This window comes from Nipponia nippon, unplaced genomic scaffold (assembly GCF_047370975.1).
Source record: "Nipponia nippon isolate SJK-2023a ecotype South Korea unplaced genomic scaffold, ASM4737097v1 scaffold_8, whole genome shotgun sequence".
Taxonomy (NCBI): Eukaryota; Metazoa; Chordata; class Aves; order Pelecaniformes; family Threskiornithidae; genus Nipponia; species Nipponia nippon.
In genome coordinates, this window is record NW_028262402.1 from 6,914,195 (window position 1) to 6,929,664 (window position 15,470).

General features: G+C 52.0%; 1 protein-coding gene across 1 annotated transcript; it reads left to right on the forward strand.

The window, feature by feature from the left end:
• Positions 1-1,324: 1,324 nt before the first annotated feature.
• On the forward strand, positions 1,325-6,979 carry HEMGN (hemogen). Its single transcript, XM_087742463.1, has 4 exons — positions 1,325-1,524; positions 4,753-4,846; positions 5,312-5,580; positions 6,751-6,979. The coding sequence occupies exons 1-4, from the start codon at positions 1,443-1,445 to the stop codon at positions 6,858-6,860; spliced, it is 555 nt and encodes a 184-aa protein (XP_087598589.1). The 5' UTR covers positions 1,325-1,442; the 3' UTR covers positions 6,861-6,979.
• Positions 6,980-15,470: the final 8,491 nt, after the last annotated feature.

The following is a 15,470-nucleotide window of genomic DNA, read 5'->3' on the forward strand; positions in this document are numbered from 1 at the left end:
GCAAAAGGAGGTGGGATCATCCCTGCCATGAAAGGCAAGCAATTCCCAGAGGACCTGGGGGTAGCGACATTGTCGGGTCTTCTACCAACCTTGCAGCCACTTTGAATTCATTTGGGTAGGTGGGGTTAGGAGCACTAGCACCTCACCAGAGCATAAGCAGCTGAGTATCTATCTCATGGAGAAAAGTGCTGGTAGAAGCTGAATCCCAAATACTCTGGCACCGAGTGTGTTAGAAACTGGCAAAAAGTGGTGACGTGCCCCTGGTCCAGCAGAATTGTTATGCACAGGTATAATCTTAAGTTTTTCTGCACTATCCTGGCATGAGAAACTCTGAAGGCAGTTTGCAGAGCGGGCCAGGATTCCCACCTCATCTCACATGCAGGAAACTGAGGCAGACCGACCTGGGGGCCTGGCCATGCAGACCACAGAGCAGGGAGCAGGATCTCAGGATCGAAGCCATTGTACGAAGCAGAAGCTTCCCCCTTGCAGCTATACTGGCCCTGAAGATGGTCCTAGGGAGGCTGCGTGAGCCTGCATGATGCACAGGTCTGGGGCCACGATGGGCAAGAGGGAGCTAGGAGCAACCACTAAGGGATAGCCTCCTGTGGGAGCAAGGGACCAGCTGGGTCTTCCCACTGGTTTTACTGGGGCTGCCCATTGCCATCCTGCTTCACAAGGGAAGTGCTTTGCTCATAGCCTTGATCCACCGGGTACTGGACCAACAAGTCATTGGAAAGTCCTCAACACGCACAGACCCTTGGCGGCAGTACCCGTGTGGATTCATTATTCTGTCTGGATTTCCCAGGAAGGTGGTGCAGCCCTTGGACACATCACATGAATTTGGCTTGGGGGTTTCCAAAGCATATGATGCCACAGCTGCCCTGACCTCATGCAGCAGACAGTCCTGCTGTGAGGGGGAGTGGAGTGGAGACGGAGGTCCCTTCCCACCAGCACTGCTGGGGTCCTATGCAAACACCTTACAAACACCTATGCAAACACCTATGCAAACAGCATATATCCCGTTTCAGACTTCGCAAGGAGTCCTCAAGGATTAACAACACCTCCCTGCACCTCACTCTGGAAACCAGCAGCGAGGCAGTGCTGCATCCTCCCCTGCCGTGCAGCTTCTCTCTACTATAAAGGAAGGTCTTTGAGTCACAGTTCAGCAGCAATGAGTGTAAATTTCCTATCTGAAGTGGAATTATTTGCTGTATAAAAGCACTAACATGTTTTGCAAACTGCACAGTAGATCCTGGGCAGAGACTCGCACACCTTTGCACTCTGATAAGGAGAATATTATTGCCCTACTAGTGGCCTGGCCAGATAAGAGGTTTTGGGCGGGCAGTCTGCGTTTTTTTCAAGCGCTCTTTATGCTGCACCAGTATCTCCAGATGCCCTTCCCAGGGAACTAAGCTGCTTTCTGTTTAAAACTGCAAAGAGCAATGGAGGGTTCAGGCAAAGACCATCGTTTTTCGGACTCTTCCCTGCCAGTCTCTTCAGCCCATGAGGAGTATGCTGTGCCAGGTAATGATGAGACCATTCCTAACTTGAGTTTTCAGAGAGAGGAGAGAATGATCTTTGTCACCAGTGGTTTCTAAAAAAGGAGTTAATAATTACCAGTTTATGCTTGGGGGGATGGAGGATGCACATTTACCTGCAAATATATGTGGCTTTTTTCCATGTTGTGTTACAGATCACAAAGGCAGTAGCACCTATAAAGGCTTTTCAACTCAGACCAAGTTCCTCAGGCAGCACCAGTGTACTGTCTGTTTGCAGGCTGGCAATACTGTCTCATTGTTCTCTTAGCTTGATGGATTTTTTTTCTTTTCGTTTCTTCTCTGTATCTTTGTGTCCTCAGCTAAATAATTTTTTATCAGGATGCAGATGTGTTACTGTGATCTTTCCTGCCTAGTGCCAGCAGGTGACAGACAGCTTTGGAGCAGCTGTGGGAGTGCTCTTTTGGACCCGTTAGAAGTGAATGAGGGGTGTTTGCTACCTGTGCAAAACAACTTGCTTAGGGTGGGCTGAGAAGGACAGTGATTGCAAGCAGCTAAAAATGCTTTTATGGCTCACTAGACATTTTGAAAGGGAAAGAAAGGTACCTTGGCTGCAAAGGGATGTGCAAGGGGTTATGTACTTCAGCAGTTAAACTGAAGGCCTGTGCAGATCCTGCTACTGCAACTTGTAACCTCATCTTCCCAGGCAGCTTCCTGCCTTTTGCTATGTGGATGGCAGAGTCATCTCCTGCTGGCTGTGCCCTGCTGCCTCTCATACTGCTTCGCATCAGGGAACAGCCTCCCCTTTAGGGAACGTCTACTTGGCTGTACATTGTGCCGTCCAAGCGCAGTGTTTTTTATCTCAGAGGCTGACACCATCTCTGGTCATGCTGAGATGCTCCTGCCACGACTGAGAAACTCTGGCTCTGTCATTGCATGCGGCCTTCACATCTGTATAGCATCCTGTTCTGCCGCTTCTCTTTGGTCTGGTGAGGCTGGAATTTTTTTAGAAGAGGAGCCATCATCTTATGGCTCTACTGTGCTCAGAGCAAAGGGGGCTCCTGGAACTACCATACAAAAAACTGCAATAAAAGAACACAAAAATTAACAGGCAACAGCAGAAAGTAGGATTATTTTTTTATTTTGCGGTTGTGATGGTGGCTGTTGTTATTATTAGGCAGCACTTGGAATACCATGCCCAGATTTGGGCAACTCAGCATGGGAGAGACAAAGGCATACTGGGATGAGTCCAGTGCAGGGCCACCAAGACTGCTGCAGGCTGGAGCAGATGACATACGAGGACAGGCAGAGGAAACCAGGCTTGTTCAGCCAGGAGAAGAGAAGGCTGAGAGGGAGATTTCATTGCAGTCATCCTCTGCCTGACAGGGGTTACAGAAAAAGGAGAGCCAGACTCTTTTTAGGGGTGCAAAGGGAAAGGACAGGAGGCACCAGGTCCGTGTTGCAAACGTGGCTGGATAGAAAGGAAAAAAAATGAACAGTGAGAGTGGTGCAGAGACCAGAGGGGTGGGCTTTGAGGGATTCCCAACTTCCCTGGACAAGGTCCTGGACAGCCTGATGTAATTTTAAAGTTGGTCCTGCTTTGATGAGGACATGGGAACAGAAATCCTTTTCAAGCTAAATTTCTGCAAGACTATTACGAATTATCAGAAGTGTCTTGTGTAAAGATCTGCTTTGGGTAGAGTTTGGCTCCTGCTGTCAGTTTTGCTTTTTTCTGTCCTGGACTATGGTTTTTCTTGCATTTAACGGACATCTGGGATACAAGAGCTGTAGTCCCAGCTCAGCCTTGGAAGTCCTTTTCACCTTGCCAGCTGTCCCAGCTGAACAAGGGAATGACAAAATGCCCATTCTTCACTGATTTGACCTAATACTTCAGTGTAAGCTGAGGCTTTTTGTGGAAGGAGCTGGATCTGATTACATCTGGAAGGAGCAGGTCGTAGTTTTGCTTTTTCATTGTGTGGGTTTTGTTGAAACTATGAAAATCAGCGCTTTTGTGACCTCTTCAGTGCATGCGTGGGAAGAGCCCCCTCTCCCTCTAGGCCCCGGGGAAGTGGTGTTGCTCCTGAATAATGCCCTTCATCTCAAGGGAGCAGTCTCGTGCAACTTGATCTAAGCCACATCTTTATTATCATAGGCTAGAGTCCAAGCTAGAAAATTCAGGGCTGACTGGATCAGAAACCACAAGACCTATGGCCACATCATCAGGGATGTTGTCTGTTAGGACAAAAATATGGGGGAGGAAGTTCAGTGCTGGCTTCAGTGAAGTTCAGGAATTCATTTGCCCAGGTGTAGATGGCTGAGATGTCGTTGCCTCAGGAAGGCATTTGGAGCCCTTTGCAGACAGTGAAATGGGCACAATTTACCTTGGCCTAGGAAGGCATTGCACAGGGTGACTGGGACCCAGGGGGTGCCCCTTTCTCCTGGTGGCTGTAGGTAACCTGCACATCTTGCTCAAATGGTAGAGTCAGCATTGGAGCTTTCTCACATGAGTCAGCCTGTCTTCAGGTCTGCCATGGTCGTCTTCATAGCTGCAGACCAGCTTGGGGCTGATTGTGTGGTCTTTGGGACCAGTCTCCTCACCCCCAGCAGTGTGTACTAGCCCTGTTCTGGTCTCTGGTTGGGTCACCATCCCCTAACAGGCTCTCAGCCTAATATACATGAGCATCTGTATACAGGAAAGCCTGTGCCCTCTGGCTCACCCCCTCGTCCCCACAGACCTGTTCCTATGTTGTAGGGCTGGCTGTTCTGCGGGGCAAGGCTTTCTCCTTAGTTAGTTAGTTAGATGAGCATCTTAATTGCAGCGGTGGCCAGTTGCAGCTATCTGGGGAAAAGGGTAACAATGGAGCGAAGAATTATTATCTTGCAGCCTGTAGTGACGTCTAGCCAAGGGATTTCATGGTGTCCTCATGGCATAGGAACCCTGCCCCGTGCTTCCATCAGGCTCCAGGTCCCTACAGGGGTGAGTAGGTTGGACAAGGGTCACCCCAAGGCCGCAGCAGCAGGAAGAAACTGCAGCTAGAAATTTAGAGTAACTTCCAGCACAGGAGCCTGGGAGCTTTGGGTGTTGTGTCATCGGATCCCACCCACTAAGGCTGAGCTGGAAGTACAGGACCCAAGTAGTTTCGTATCAAGACCCACCTCATGACAAAAAGAGCGTCAGTGCTCTGTCACCAGGCAGGGAGGGACTGAATTGTCCCTTGGTCAGGATGTCATGTTAGCACTCAATTTGTCCTTGTAGATGTCATCATCACCCGCCGCTTGAGAGACCGGGAACTACTCCGGAAAAGAAAAGCAGAAGCTCAGGAGAAAGACTCAGTTCAGTGGGTTCTGAGGTAAATCTTGCTTATGGTGTGGAGTCATCTTCTTGGTGCACTTAACCTGAGCCCAGGCATGGCAGCCCAGCCCCTCCATCTTCACACAAGGACAGAGCTGACCTGGGCCCCATCAGCCTTCAGTGGGGAAAGGTGACCTGCAGCCAGTAGCTGCTGAAGGTCTAGGCAGGCACTGGGGGGCAAAGACAGCTGGGGGTGGGTTACGTAGGTGGTGGGTTGGGTAGCAAGCAATCCTCAACCACAGCATGGGGCCAGGGAAAAATTTGGTGCCCAAGCTCCTACCCCCCAGTGCAGCCACAGGAGGCTGCCGTGAGGAGCTGGGGAGGAGGGCTGCAGAAGTGCAGCTTCTGCTGAGATGGACTGGGTTGCAGTCACAGCCAGGGGCCTGGCAAAGCAGCCTTGAGGCAGGAGGGAAAGTCCTCCGCCCCATGCACAACTCTTCACCCCTGTGAAATCCCCTGGCAGGGAGCAGAACAAAAGGCAAAGGAGAGGTAGAGGAGCCAGGCGAGGACGGGGCCACCGGCCAGCAGTGGAGCCCAGCCCGGACCCAGAATTGGAGCCAGACCCCCAGCCAGACTCACAGGAGAAGGCCGAGCCAGCACCCTCCGAACCTGCACCACCTGAGCCAGTGCATCAAGAACAGCCGCCTGTGCCAACCATCCAAGACCTGGTCAGTGGGATGCAACCAGGAGTGGTGGAGGTGGACCTGGCAGCCAGGAGGCAGGATCCTGCAGGTGAGCTGCCAGAGAGCCGCTGGCCCCGTGGAGGCTCAGGGAGCAGTGCAGTGCTGCCTCTTGAGGATGGTCAGCCAAGGTTGCCTACCTTATCAACTATCAGCCCGTGGCACCACTAGGGCACGGGTCCCTGCCCCACCAAATGTGACTTGGGTAGCTGTGAAAGGGGTGGGGGTGATGTTGGGGCTGTGGGGGTAGATACCGCTCTCCATGTCATGGGGAGTGATCGAAAGCCCACTATTGTCAGAGTCATTGGCATGGGGTCTGTAGTCCCTGGTCCTAAATAGCTCCTTGTCCCAAGGATGCCTCTGTGTCTCTGCCAAGAGCTAGGTTAGGGCAGAGATGCTGTGGAGAGAAGATGTGCTCTCTTGAGGCCAGAGCTGGTTAGGGAGAGCCAAAGCCTGGACACGCTCTGTCCACAGCCCACCCGGTTTCAGGGCTGACATCAGGGTGGGGGCTAGGGAGAGGTGGGCACTAGGGCAAGGGGTGGGTGTCTGCAGGGGACTACCCCTTTGGAACCTGCCAGGACTGAGGCACGGAGGACACTGAGCTGCTCTGAATGCCAGATTGCCATCTGGGCTAGGGAAATCCATCTACAGCTAATGCAGCTTGGGCCAGCAGGAGTTGCTCCCAGATTCAGCTTGGGAAGAGGAGAGCACATTTACTTTAGCAGTCAGTGGGCCAAGCATGCAGGTTGCTTCAAAACCAGGAAAACCTAGGATCTGCTTCAGAGGAGGTGAGCATCCTCTGACCCCCGATTACTGCATTTCCAGCAATGTCTGTACCAGGCAGAAGAAGAGGCATCTCGCTGAGAGGCGTGCAACGCCCTCATGCCATGGAAAACAACCACTCTGCATCTTGGGGACTGGGGCTGACTGGAGCACATCACACCAGTCCAGCTCCCAGCCCTGAGATCTTGAAATGGGCAAGCATCAGGGCTGCGTTTATTTGCCTCCTGCCTTTAAACCTGCTGGGGCTTTGCCCTCTCCAACTGCCCTCCACAACCCCTGGGACTGCCATGTCCTTTGAAAAGCAGGCAGGCCACCAGGAGCTACTTAATACCACAGGCAATCGCAGGAGCCTGGCCATGGGGGCTTTAGCATGGCATGGAGGGGTAACATATGAGAGCCTCCCCAATATGACATGATCGGTCTCTTACACGTCTTATAGGTGAAGAGGAGGCGCTGAAACCAGCAGAAGCAGGAATACCAGAAGCTTTGAATACTCCTCTGGAAAATGACCACCAGGATAACAAATACAGCACGCACGTTTTATTCTGATTCTATGTTTGGGGATTTTTTTTGATGTTTTGACTCCTGCCTGACAAACTCTGATAAGTACTGCAGAATGATTTTGACCAGTTCCTTCCTTGTAACTAATAAAGCCTGTGCTCACCTGACCACTCCGCTTTCTATGCTTCTTTCAGGTTACGATGAGGGGGAACGCCGTTGCTTGTGCAAAGGCAGTCCTTTGGGAGTTGCCTGCTGCCTGCGGCTCACGAGCCCCACTGCCCTCTCTGCTAGCAGGCTGTTTCACCTGGGTGGTGGTCCCACGGAAGGCTGCACCTACCATGCCGCAGTTTAAGTCTGCAGACCAGCGTCCATCCATGTTTCTGAAAGGCATTTCTGATTTGCAGAAATGCAAGGGGTATTGCAAAGCTGAAACCCACCGTGATTTTTAGCTGGCTGGAGCTGCCTGGCTTGGCCTTCTTCCTCCACCCGATAAACTCTACAGTCCCTTGTCTTAATTATCTTCAGTCTGAAGGTCTTTCTCACAGTCTGTTTTCCTCCCCGGTAAACAGCTTGCTTTCCTAAAGCCTGGAAAGTGTTTTGTTTTCAATTTCTGGACAACCTCAGTCCGACCTTGCTGAGCCTCTGTGTTCGGCAAACAAAAGATGGTTGAAAACAGCTGAGTGTGACAGGCTGAAACTTGGCTGAACCATGCACTTTTGTCAGGGAAATGCCATTTAGGGCAGAGACAGGGGCCACTCTACACAGCTGCTGTGTCCCTGGCTCCCCAGCCACACACTCAGGATTCCTCCTGAAGCCAGGAAGGAATGGGGCACCCTCTCTCTCTTCCCACATTTCGGGTCTTGTGGTCTTCTCTCCCGTGCATGGCAGGGGTGGTGGCTCTCTTACTTTCCTGTAATGTCCTGACACAGAGGGCCTTTCTCCTCTTGAGGTGGGGTGGAGGTCTCTATTGCTGTTATCTGACTTACCAAGGGCCTGTCTCCCAGAGCACAGGGCTGGCCAGGCCCTGAGGTCACCCTCAACTTGGGAGATTTATGGATTTTTTGTGTCTCCGGAGATGTCACTGCTGCTGTCCCAGAGCCCTGCAGGCTCTGCATCTCAGCAGATGTGACATTTCACCAGTGACACCAGTAACACCATCTCTCCAGTGACAGGATGGACATCACTGACACCGGCTCCTGCTTCGGTCCCAGAGACATCACACGAGGGGCAAGTGCTCACAAGTGCTTAGCACAGCCTCTGCACCCCGAAATCCTGGGATGGCCTCTGCAGTTCCACCACCAGAAGCTCTAAAGCACCTAGTGGGTGTCAAAGCAGAAAGCATCCAGCAGCTCCATAACCAAGCCAATGCAGCCCATTCCCCACAGGCAGCCCCTGGAGGGACGGGTCTCCCTACGCAGGTGTCCTGGCATTGTTTTCCTCTCCACAGACCTATCAGCTAACGCAAGGTTGTGTTCTCCCCTTGAGCGACTGATACCAGCGGGAGCAGAGCAAGATCTCTCACCTTCTGCCATGAGCTACCCAAACACTGTTCATAACTCCAAATACTTACGGCATAACCTGAGAGCCTCACAGAAGCCCTGTGGCATGGAGGGAGTTGTAGCCGGGGAGGATGCTGACTCCAGACCAAGGCACTGGGTGAAGGCAGCCGAGGCTGCACTGGCCTGAAGGAGAGCCAGAGGCAGGAGGCCGTGTTATGGTTGAGCACCATCGCAAAAGCTGTGCTGTGTCTGCACCACATTGCAAGGAGGCTGGGCTGTAGGGTCTGCTGCTGCCAGGCAGGCCAGGAGACCCTTCTGCATGGCAGAGCCTCACATGTGCCATGGTGAAGGCCAGCAAGAGCTGGTGGCTCTTCCCAGCTCTCCAACCCTCTGCAGTGCTCACAGGGAGAGGGAATCAGCCACACTGCCCACCTCCATGTCTGCAGACATTTAGGCTTGCCTGGTTCCCAGAGCTCTCTAGATTTTGGGGAGAAGCAACTTCTGGGAGGTTTTAGACTCATCTCACAGTCCCTGTCAGTCAAGAAGGGCACAAAACAACCACGTCCCCCCTTCGCCAGTGTTGAAGTGGAGCTGCAGGAGGTGATGAAGGCCTGGCAGGGCGAGATCTCCGTGAACACGGGACAATGCTCATTGCTGAAACACACATGGGCAGTTGTCCGATCCTGCGCTGTGAGGGCTGGGGAGCTGCCTGTGTGCAGAGGCTCACAGAAACCAGAGAAACCACCCCTGTCCACCTCTGCAGAGATGCCTTTGGTGGCCACGAGGTCCTGGAGTCACCTCAGGTAATGCATGCTCTGTCTTAGAGCTGCTCTCACTCTAACTGGCTTCTTTGGCAGCCAGTAAGAAAGGTGTGCCTGCAAGCAACAAATCTTATCTCAAAATAACCAAGGGAAAGATAAAGCCCTCCTTATCAGTACTTTCACTCAGAACTCACTGTTTCTTTCTCTGAGGAGAGGACAGCTAACAGAGCTCTTGCTTATACGGATGGGGTTCAGGTGCAAAGCTGGAGACGTGAGGGACCATGTGCATCCCTGAGGTAGGTCCTGCTGTCTGAATGGAGCTGGGCAGCGGCTCGCAAGGGTGGCTGTATCTAGGGGAGCGAGGCTGCTGTTTTGCAGATGCAATGTATCACCTTCTCCCTCTCTTCCCTCCCTCCTGAGCCCCAGAGAGATGTCTTTACCCAGGGCCATTAACAGAGTGTCCAATAAAGGAAATTTTCACCCTCTGGGATGACAAGTAGGGTCTGGGTCTGACATGAAGGGGAAGGCTGGGGGAGGTCAGAGACCTTTGATGGACTGTAGCCTTCCTGGTGATGAAGAGCGGGTGATGGGTGCAGGGAGATGGCTTCTGAGCTCTGGGGCCAGCACAGGGAGCTGGGTCAGTGCCCAACACAATGCTCTCCTCTTTGTTGTGCTGTACTGGTGAAAGGGCTGTGTGAGGCTCTTCCAGGACACTCTGACCTGCTACCTGAGCCATGCAGACCAAGGCAGGCATGCTGTGATATGCAGTGGGTACAACCACTATGATTGTCTCATCACTCGTGAGATTCAGCTTGGTGTTTTTTAATGTCAACAGGGCTGGGCTGACCATGCTGCTGTGAGCTCATCTCAGGGCCACCAGTCCTGTCCCCATGTCCTGCAGAGCGTGGGGAGCCGTCCTGAGGGTTGACAGCCATGACAGGACAGCGAAGGACAGGGAAACTGACATCATATCCAGGAGAACCAGACTCTCCTCTCTCCACTGCCAATTACCTTTCAATATCCTTCCAGAAAACATGCTTCCAGCTCTATAGGAGAAAAGAGGTTGTGTGGTTTGTGCACCCTGCCTTCCCGCTTCTCAAATTGCTCTTCTGAAATGGGGCCCCCCACATTTGCAGAAAGTCAGGCGTGATTTGTGGCAGGCTGTTGCTCATGGGTGATGTTTTGAGCCAGGAGGGTTTTCTGGTGCTTAGCAGAAGTGAAGTCATAGCTAAGCTTGAGCAGAAAGAAGCAGGCCAGCAACTTAGAGCCAGAGGCCACCAAGAGGTCAATGAAAAGCCATTCCATCCCACAAGAGCCTGGTCTTGCAGAGATGTGAACACTTTCTGGTTGATTTATCAATATTGACTTTAAGCAGTAAATCCTGGTGACCACAAATACGCACTCCCTCTTTGGCCACCATTTCCTGCTCAGAGCGTGTTAGCTCTGATACCTCCAGGGCTGCCACGGACTGCAGCTGTGTGCCCAGCTGGGCTCAGCAGTGCTCCACCGGCTGGCCTAGCTCTCCTGTTTCACCAGGAAATCATGTAACTGTAGAAAAAATTAAGCGGGAAGAGATCTCTAGAGATCTTGCATTCAACCCCTGCTCAAAGCATGGCTAACTCTGACCAGACTACTTAGGGCTTCTTCCAACCAAGTGTTGACCATCTCCAAGACTGGAGATGCGCCCCGGTCTGGTCCCCATCCCAGGGCTGCCCCACTCTCATGGGAAAGTTCTTCCTTTTGTCCAACCAGACTTTCCCTCGTCACAGCTTTTGCTCCGTGCCTCTTGCCCCATCACGATGCACTTCAGAGAAGACCCCAGCTCCATCTTCTCTGTAGCCCTCTTTAGGACTGCAGGTTAGACTCCACGCTCACCTTCTCTTCTCCAGGTGAACAAACCCAATTCCCTCAGCCTGTCCTGTGCTCCAGCTCCCTATCTCGATAGCCTCAGCTGCGCTCCAGTATAACAAATGTCTTCCTTGTACTGGGTTACCCTAACTGGATCCAGTATTCCAGGTGTGGGGTCACCCACATCAAAGAGGGGGAATGGCCACTTGCCTCAGCCCACTGGCTGAAACTCAATCCATCTGGATGGACTTTGGGCTTTGAGCATGATCGTGCCTTTGTCTCCCTCCGACTGCCTTAGGTTTTCACCAATGAAACAGAGAAAACGCAGAGCGAAGAAACCAAGACACGGCTTGTGTGGCAAACAGCATGGTCTGAGTTTCGTAGCCTTAATAATGAGTCTTTTTTCAACCCTCTTGGGTATGCACCATCTTCCAAGTAATTTACAAGAGCACTAAATGTGGTTGAAGTGCAGAAGTACATGCCCCTGGAAATCACTGCGTGTTTGTCGAAATGTTTAATTGCAGACTGAAGGTGCAGCTCTAGTGCTGCGTTTTTATAGCTCACCATTACATTCAGTGCAGGAATCACCCACCGATTTCCAGGTACCCAAAGCAGCAGCTTCGCACTTCCAGCGGGAAACACCTCGAGCGACGAACCGCAGACCGTCCGTCCCCCCCCGGCCCGCCGGTCCCAGGGCTGTGCGCGCAGCCGCCGCCGGGTGAACCCCCCGGTTGAAAGCAAAGCCACGGCAGGAGGGGGCTGCCGTCCCGCCAGGCCCCCCCCGCAGCCCTGCCCAGCGCTGCGCGGCGGCGGCGGCGGCGGCGCGGTCCCGCACTGCGCTCTAGCGGCGGCGGCGGCCCCGGGGCCGCCCGGCTGGGCTGCAGCAGCCCGGGCTGGGGCCGGGGCCGTGGGGGCCGGGGCCGTGGGAGGCACGCCCGGGGTCTCCATCCCCACGGCCGGGCTGGGAGGGCGGTGGCAGGGCTCGGTCCCTGCGCTCCGGGCACTGTGAGACCCGCCACAGAAACGAGCGGCGAAGCGACGCCCTGGCCCCATGGAAGTGACTGCAGCCAGGTCAACGTTCGTCCTCCGGGCTGTTAAAGGCTTGAAACCGCTTGCCCTGGTTGCTTCACGTGGGGCTTTCTTTTGCCTTTTCTCTGGAAGGGAAGGGGAGGAGAAAACCTCCATGCAGACACAATACAAAGGAGGCGACCCAAGAAGGAAAACTGTTTCTTGCAACACGACTTTTTTTTTTTTAAATGAATGTTCCCTGCATAAAGGTCTAAGCCCTGAATTATCCTCTGCTTCCTCCATGAATAAAGCCACCAACAGAATCATAGAATCACAGAATTGTTTAGGTTGGAAAAGACCTTTAAGATCATCAAGTCCAACCGTTAACCTATCACTGCCAAGTCCACCACTAAACCATGTCCCTAAGCACTGCATCTACCTATCTTTCAAACACCTCCAGGGATGGAAACCCAACCACATCCCTGGGCAGCCTGTTCCAGTGCCTGACTACCTTTTCAGTGAAGAAATTTTTCCTAATATCCAACCTAAACCTCCCCTGGCGCAGCATGAGGCCGTTTCCTCTCATCCTATCCCTTGTTACCTGGGAGAAGAGACCGACCCCCACCTCGCTACAGCCTCCTTTCAGGTAGGATATTAATTTTAACAATAATACTCCAGGCACGGCCTCTCACACCATGGCAGAGTGGGACCACTCACTAGGCATCTGTGGCCAACTCGGTCGTTTTTGCTCTTGCTTGGAGAATAGAGCCATGGTGTGAAGCCAGCCTGTACACAAAGCCACGTGAGGACATCTGGAGAATACGGGATTTTTATGTGACCACCCAGTCCGCTTTCCTTTTCCCCAGCCAAACTCCATCCACTACAGCCCCCAGAGCTCCTTGAGGTGCACGCATGGCAAAGGGCCAGGGCTTGGAGGGCTTTCTGTCGCATTTTTCTTCGGTTTAAGATAATTATCCCAGTCAATCTGAAGTGCGTTTGCGAAAAGCATTTTTGCTCAAGTGTACAACTCAGACTCTCCTGCACCGCTGACTGTGCTCAAGCAAATAATTTACGGTAGCTGTAGTTCACTTTAGTGAAATAAAAGGCTGGTCCCCCCGTTCTGTGATTAGACCTCAGCTATCACAAGCACAGGCAGGTCTTTCAGGGAGATTTCGTATCTCCCCTCTGCTTCTCCTTCCCACAGAGTTTAGGACTGTCGGGATCCCACACTGGTGGGAGATCTCACGTACGGGGCTGCATTCAGATTTCTCCCATCCACGTTTCCTTTTGCTTGACAAAGTCACACGTAGCTGATCACTGGTCAGCAGAAAATCCACAGTGAGAGCTGAGGTGCTGAGATTTCTGCTGCCTCTCCATGTTTCCCCAGCCTCCAGCCCTGCTCCCAGCCTCCATCCCACAGCAAGGGCTCTGGGTTGGTGCCAGTGGACACAACCCCAGCAGAGGAACCCCCTCCCAGGGCTGCATCTGCCTCACTTACACCCCCAAGACCTGCCCGCTGGCAGCACAGGAGACCAGGCCACAACAGATGTAGAGCCCCAAGACACAACAGAAAGAAGAACAAACTTTCCACACCTCAAGAGACGGTCCTCTCCCAGCCGCTGGTGCGCAGTCTCTTGGTTGTGATGGTAGAAAGGACCTGGTCTTAAATGCAGCTTGCAAATATGTTATTATTCAGGGGCCATGGCTTCGTGTTGACCTCACAGTGCAGAGGATTAGGACCTGGCTGGTCTTGTCTTGGCCTGAGCTGATTTTAGCTTGCTTGGCTATGACAGCAATCAGTGGTCAGATAACTAGCACCTACACTTGTTTTCATTTATACTGATGACGATTATTTATTCTGTGTGGTTTGAACTGTCTGTGATTCCAGGGCAACACCACGGGTCCCAGCCTATCGCAGTGGCCAGTCACTCCTTCCTGCAGGAGTGAAAACCCATGTTATTCAAGTAAAGGCAATTTTAGAGAAAACAAGGAGAACAGAAGAAAAAAAAACAATTTGGGAACCATCGAAAAACAACATACATACAGAAATAAACTCAAGTGAACCACAAGACTGAGAAGGAAGAAATCATCACCATCAACACCATATGCCTCCTGATGAAGAGAAGGAAACCTTCAGCAGGAACATCATGATCTGCCCGTTGAAGACATCAGGATGCTGGGTAACATGTTGTAAGACCCACCCCCCCCCTGCAGCCATCAACCTCAGGACACGGGAAGGGTGAACATCACATCAAGAAGCAGGGGTAGATACTAAGAATTTTGTGTGTGTGTGTGTGTGTATAGCAATCTCAGCTGCACTACTGAGGGTTTTCTGTATTAAATTGGACTATCAGACTAATAATTGAAAATATTATATCATTAAAAATTTTGCATGTAGTAATGGTAAACCCTTGACTTCTCTTAGAGTGTTCCCTTTTCTGTTGTGCTGGTTGTGGCTGGTATAGAGTTAATTTTCTTCATAGTAGCTAGCATGGGGCTGTGTTTTGGGTTTGTGCTGGAAACAGTGTTGATAATACATAGACATTGTAGTTGTTGCTGAGCAGTGCCTACACAGAGTCAAGGCCTTTTCTGCTTCTCACCCCACCCCACCAGCGAGTAGGATGGGGGTGCACAAGAAGCTGGGAGGGGACACAGCTGGGACAGCTGACTCCAACTGGCCAAAGGGCTATTCCATACCATATTACGTCATGCTCAGCACATAAAGCTGGGGGAAGAGGAAGGAAGGGAGGGATGTTCGGCGTGATGGCGTTTGTCTTCCCAAGTAACCATTACGCGTGATGGAGCCCTGCTTTCCTGAGGATGGCCGAACACCTGCCTGCTGATGGGAAGCAGTGAATGAATTCCTTGCTTTGCTTTGCTTGTGCGCGCGGCTTTTGCTTTACCTATTAAACTGTCTTTATCTCAATCTGTGAGTTTTCTCACTTTTACTTCTCCGATTCTCTCCACCATCCCACCGGGGGGGTGCAGTGACCAAGTGGCTGTGTGGGACTTAGCTGCTGGCTGGGGTTAAACCACAACATCTGTCCATAACAAGATTTTGAGTGTTACACAGGAAGGGACAGAGACTGGAGTTAGGAAAAGAATACATTCACACTGGCACTTCTATGCCTACATCCAACTGGCTGCTTCTTAAACAACTGGACCGTGATCTATCCCACTACTGCATTCAAGCAAGCAGAATATTTGTGAAGCAAAATATTCTTTTCCAGATTCTAGCATCAGGCTGTCACTTACACAACGCAGTTTTTGAATGCTCATAGCTAAATAATGTGCCATTTTGCCATGGCTCTGGGGATCCCCCACATGCTCAGATGAGGCGGCCAAATCTTGATCTGCACAGCAAGATCTCCCAGTGGGCTCACCACCTCCTGCTGCTCCCATCAGAGCAGACATCTTCATGGTTGCTACTTTTTGACTAGCTTATCCCAGACTCAGTATGATGGGTTGGGATGGGATGGCCAGGGAGCCACTGTTTAATTGGCCAAGCCTAGGGCCAGCATTCCAGTGAGCACTAACCTGAT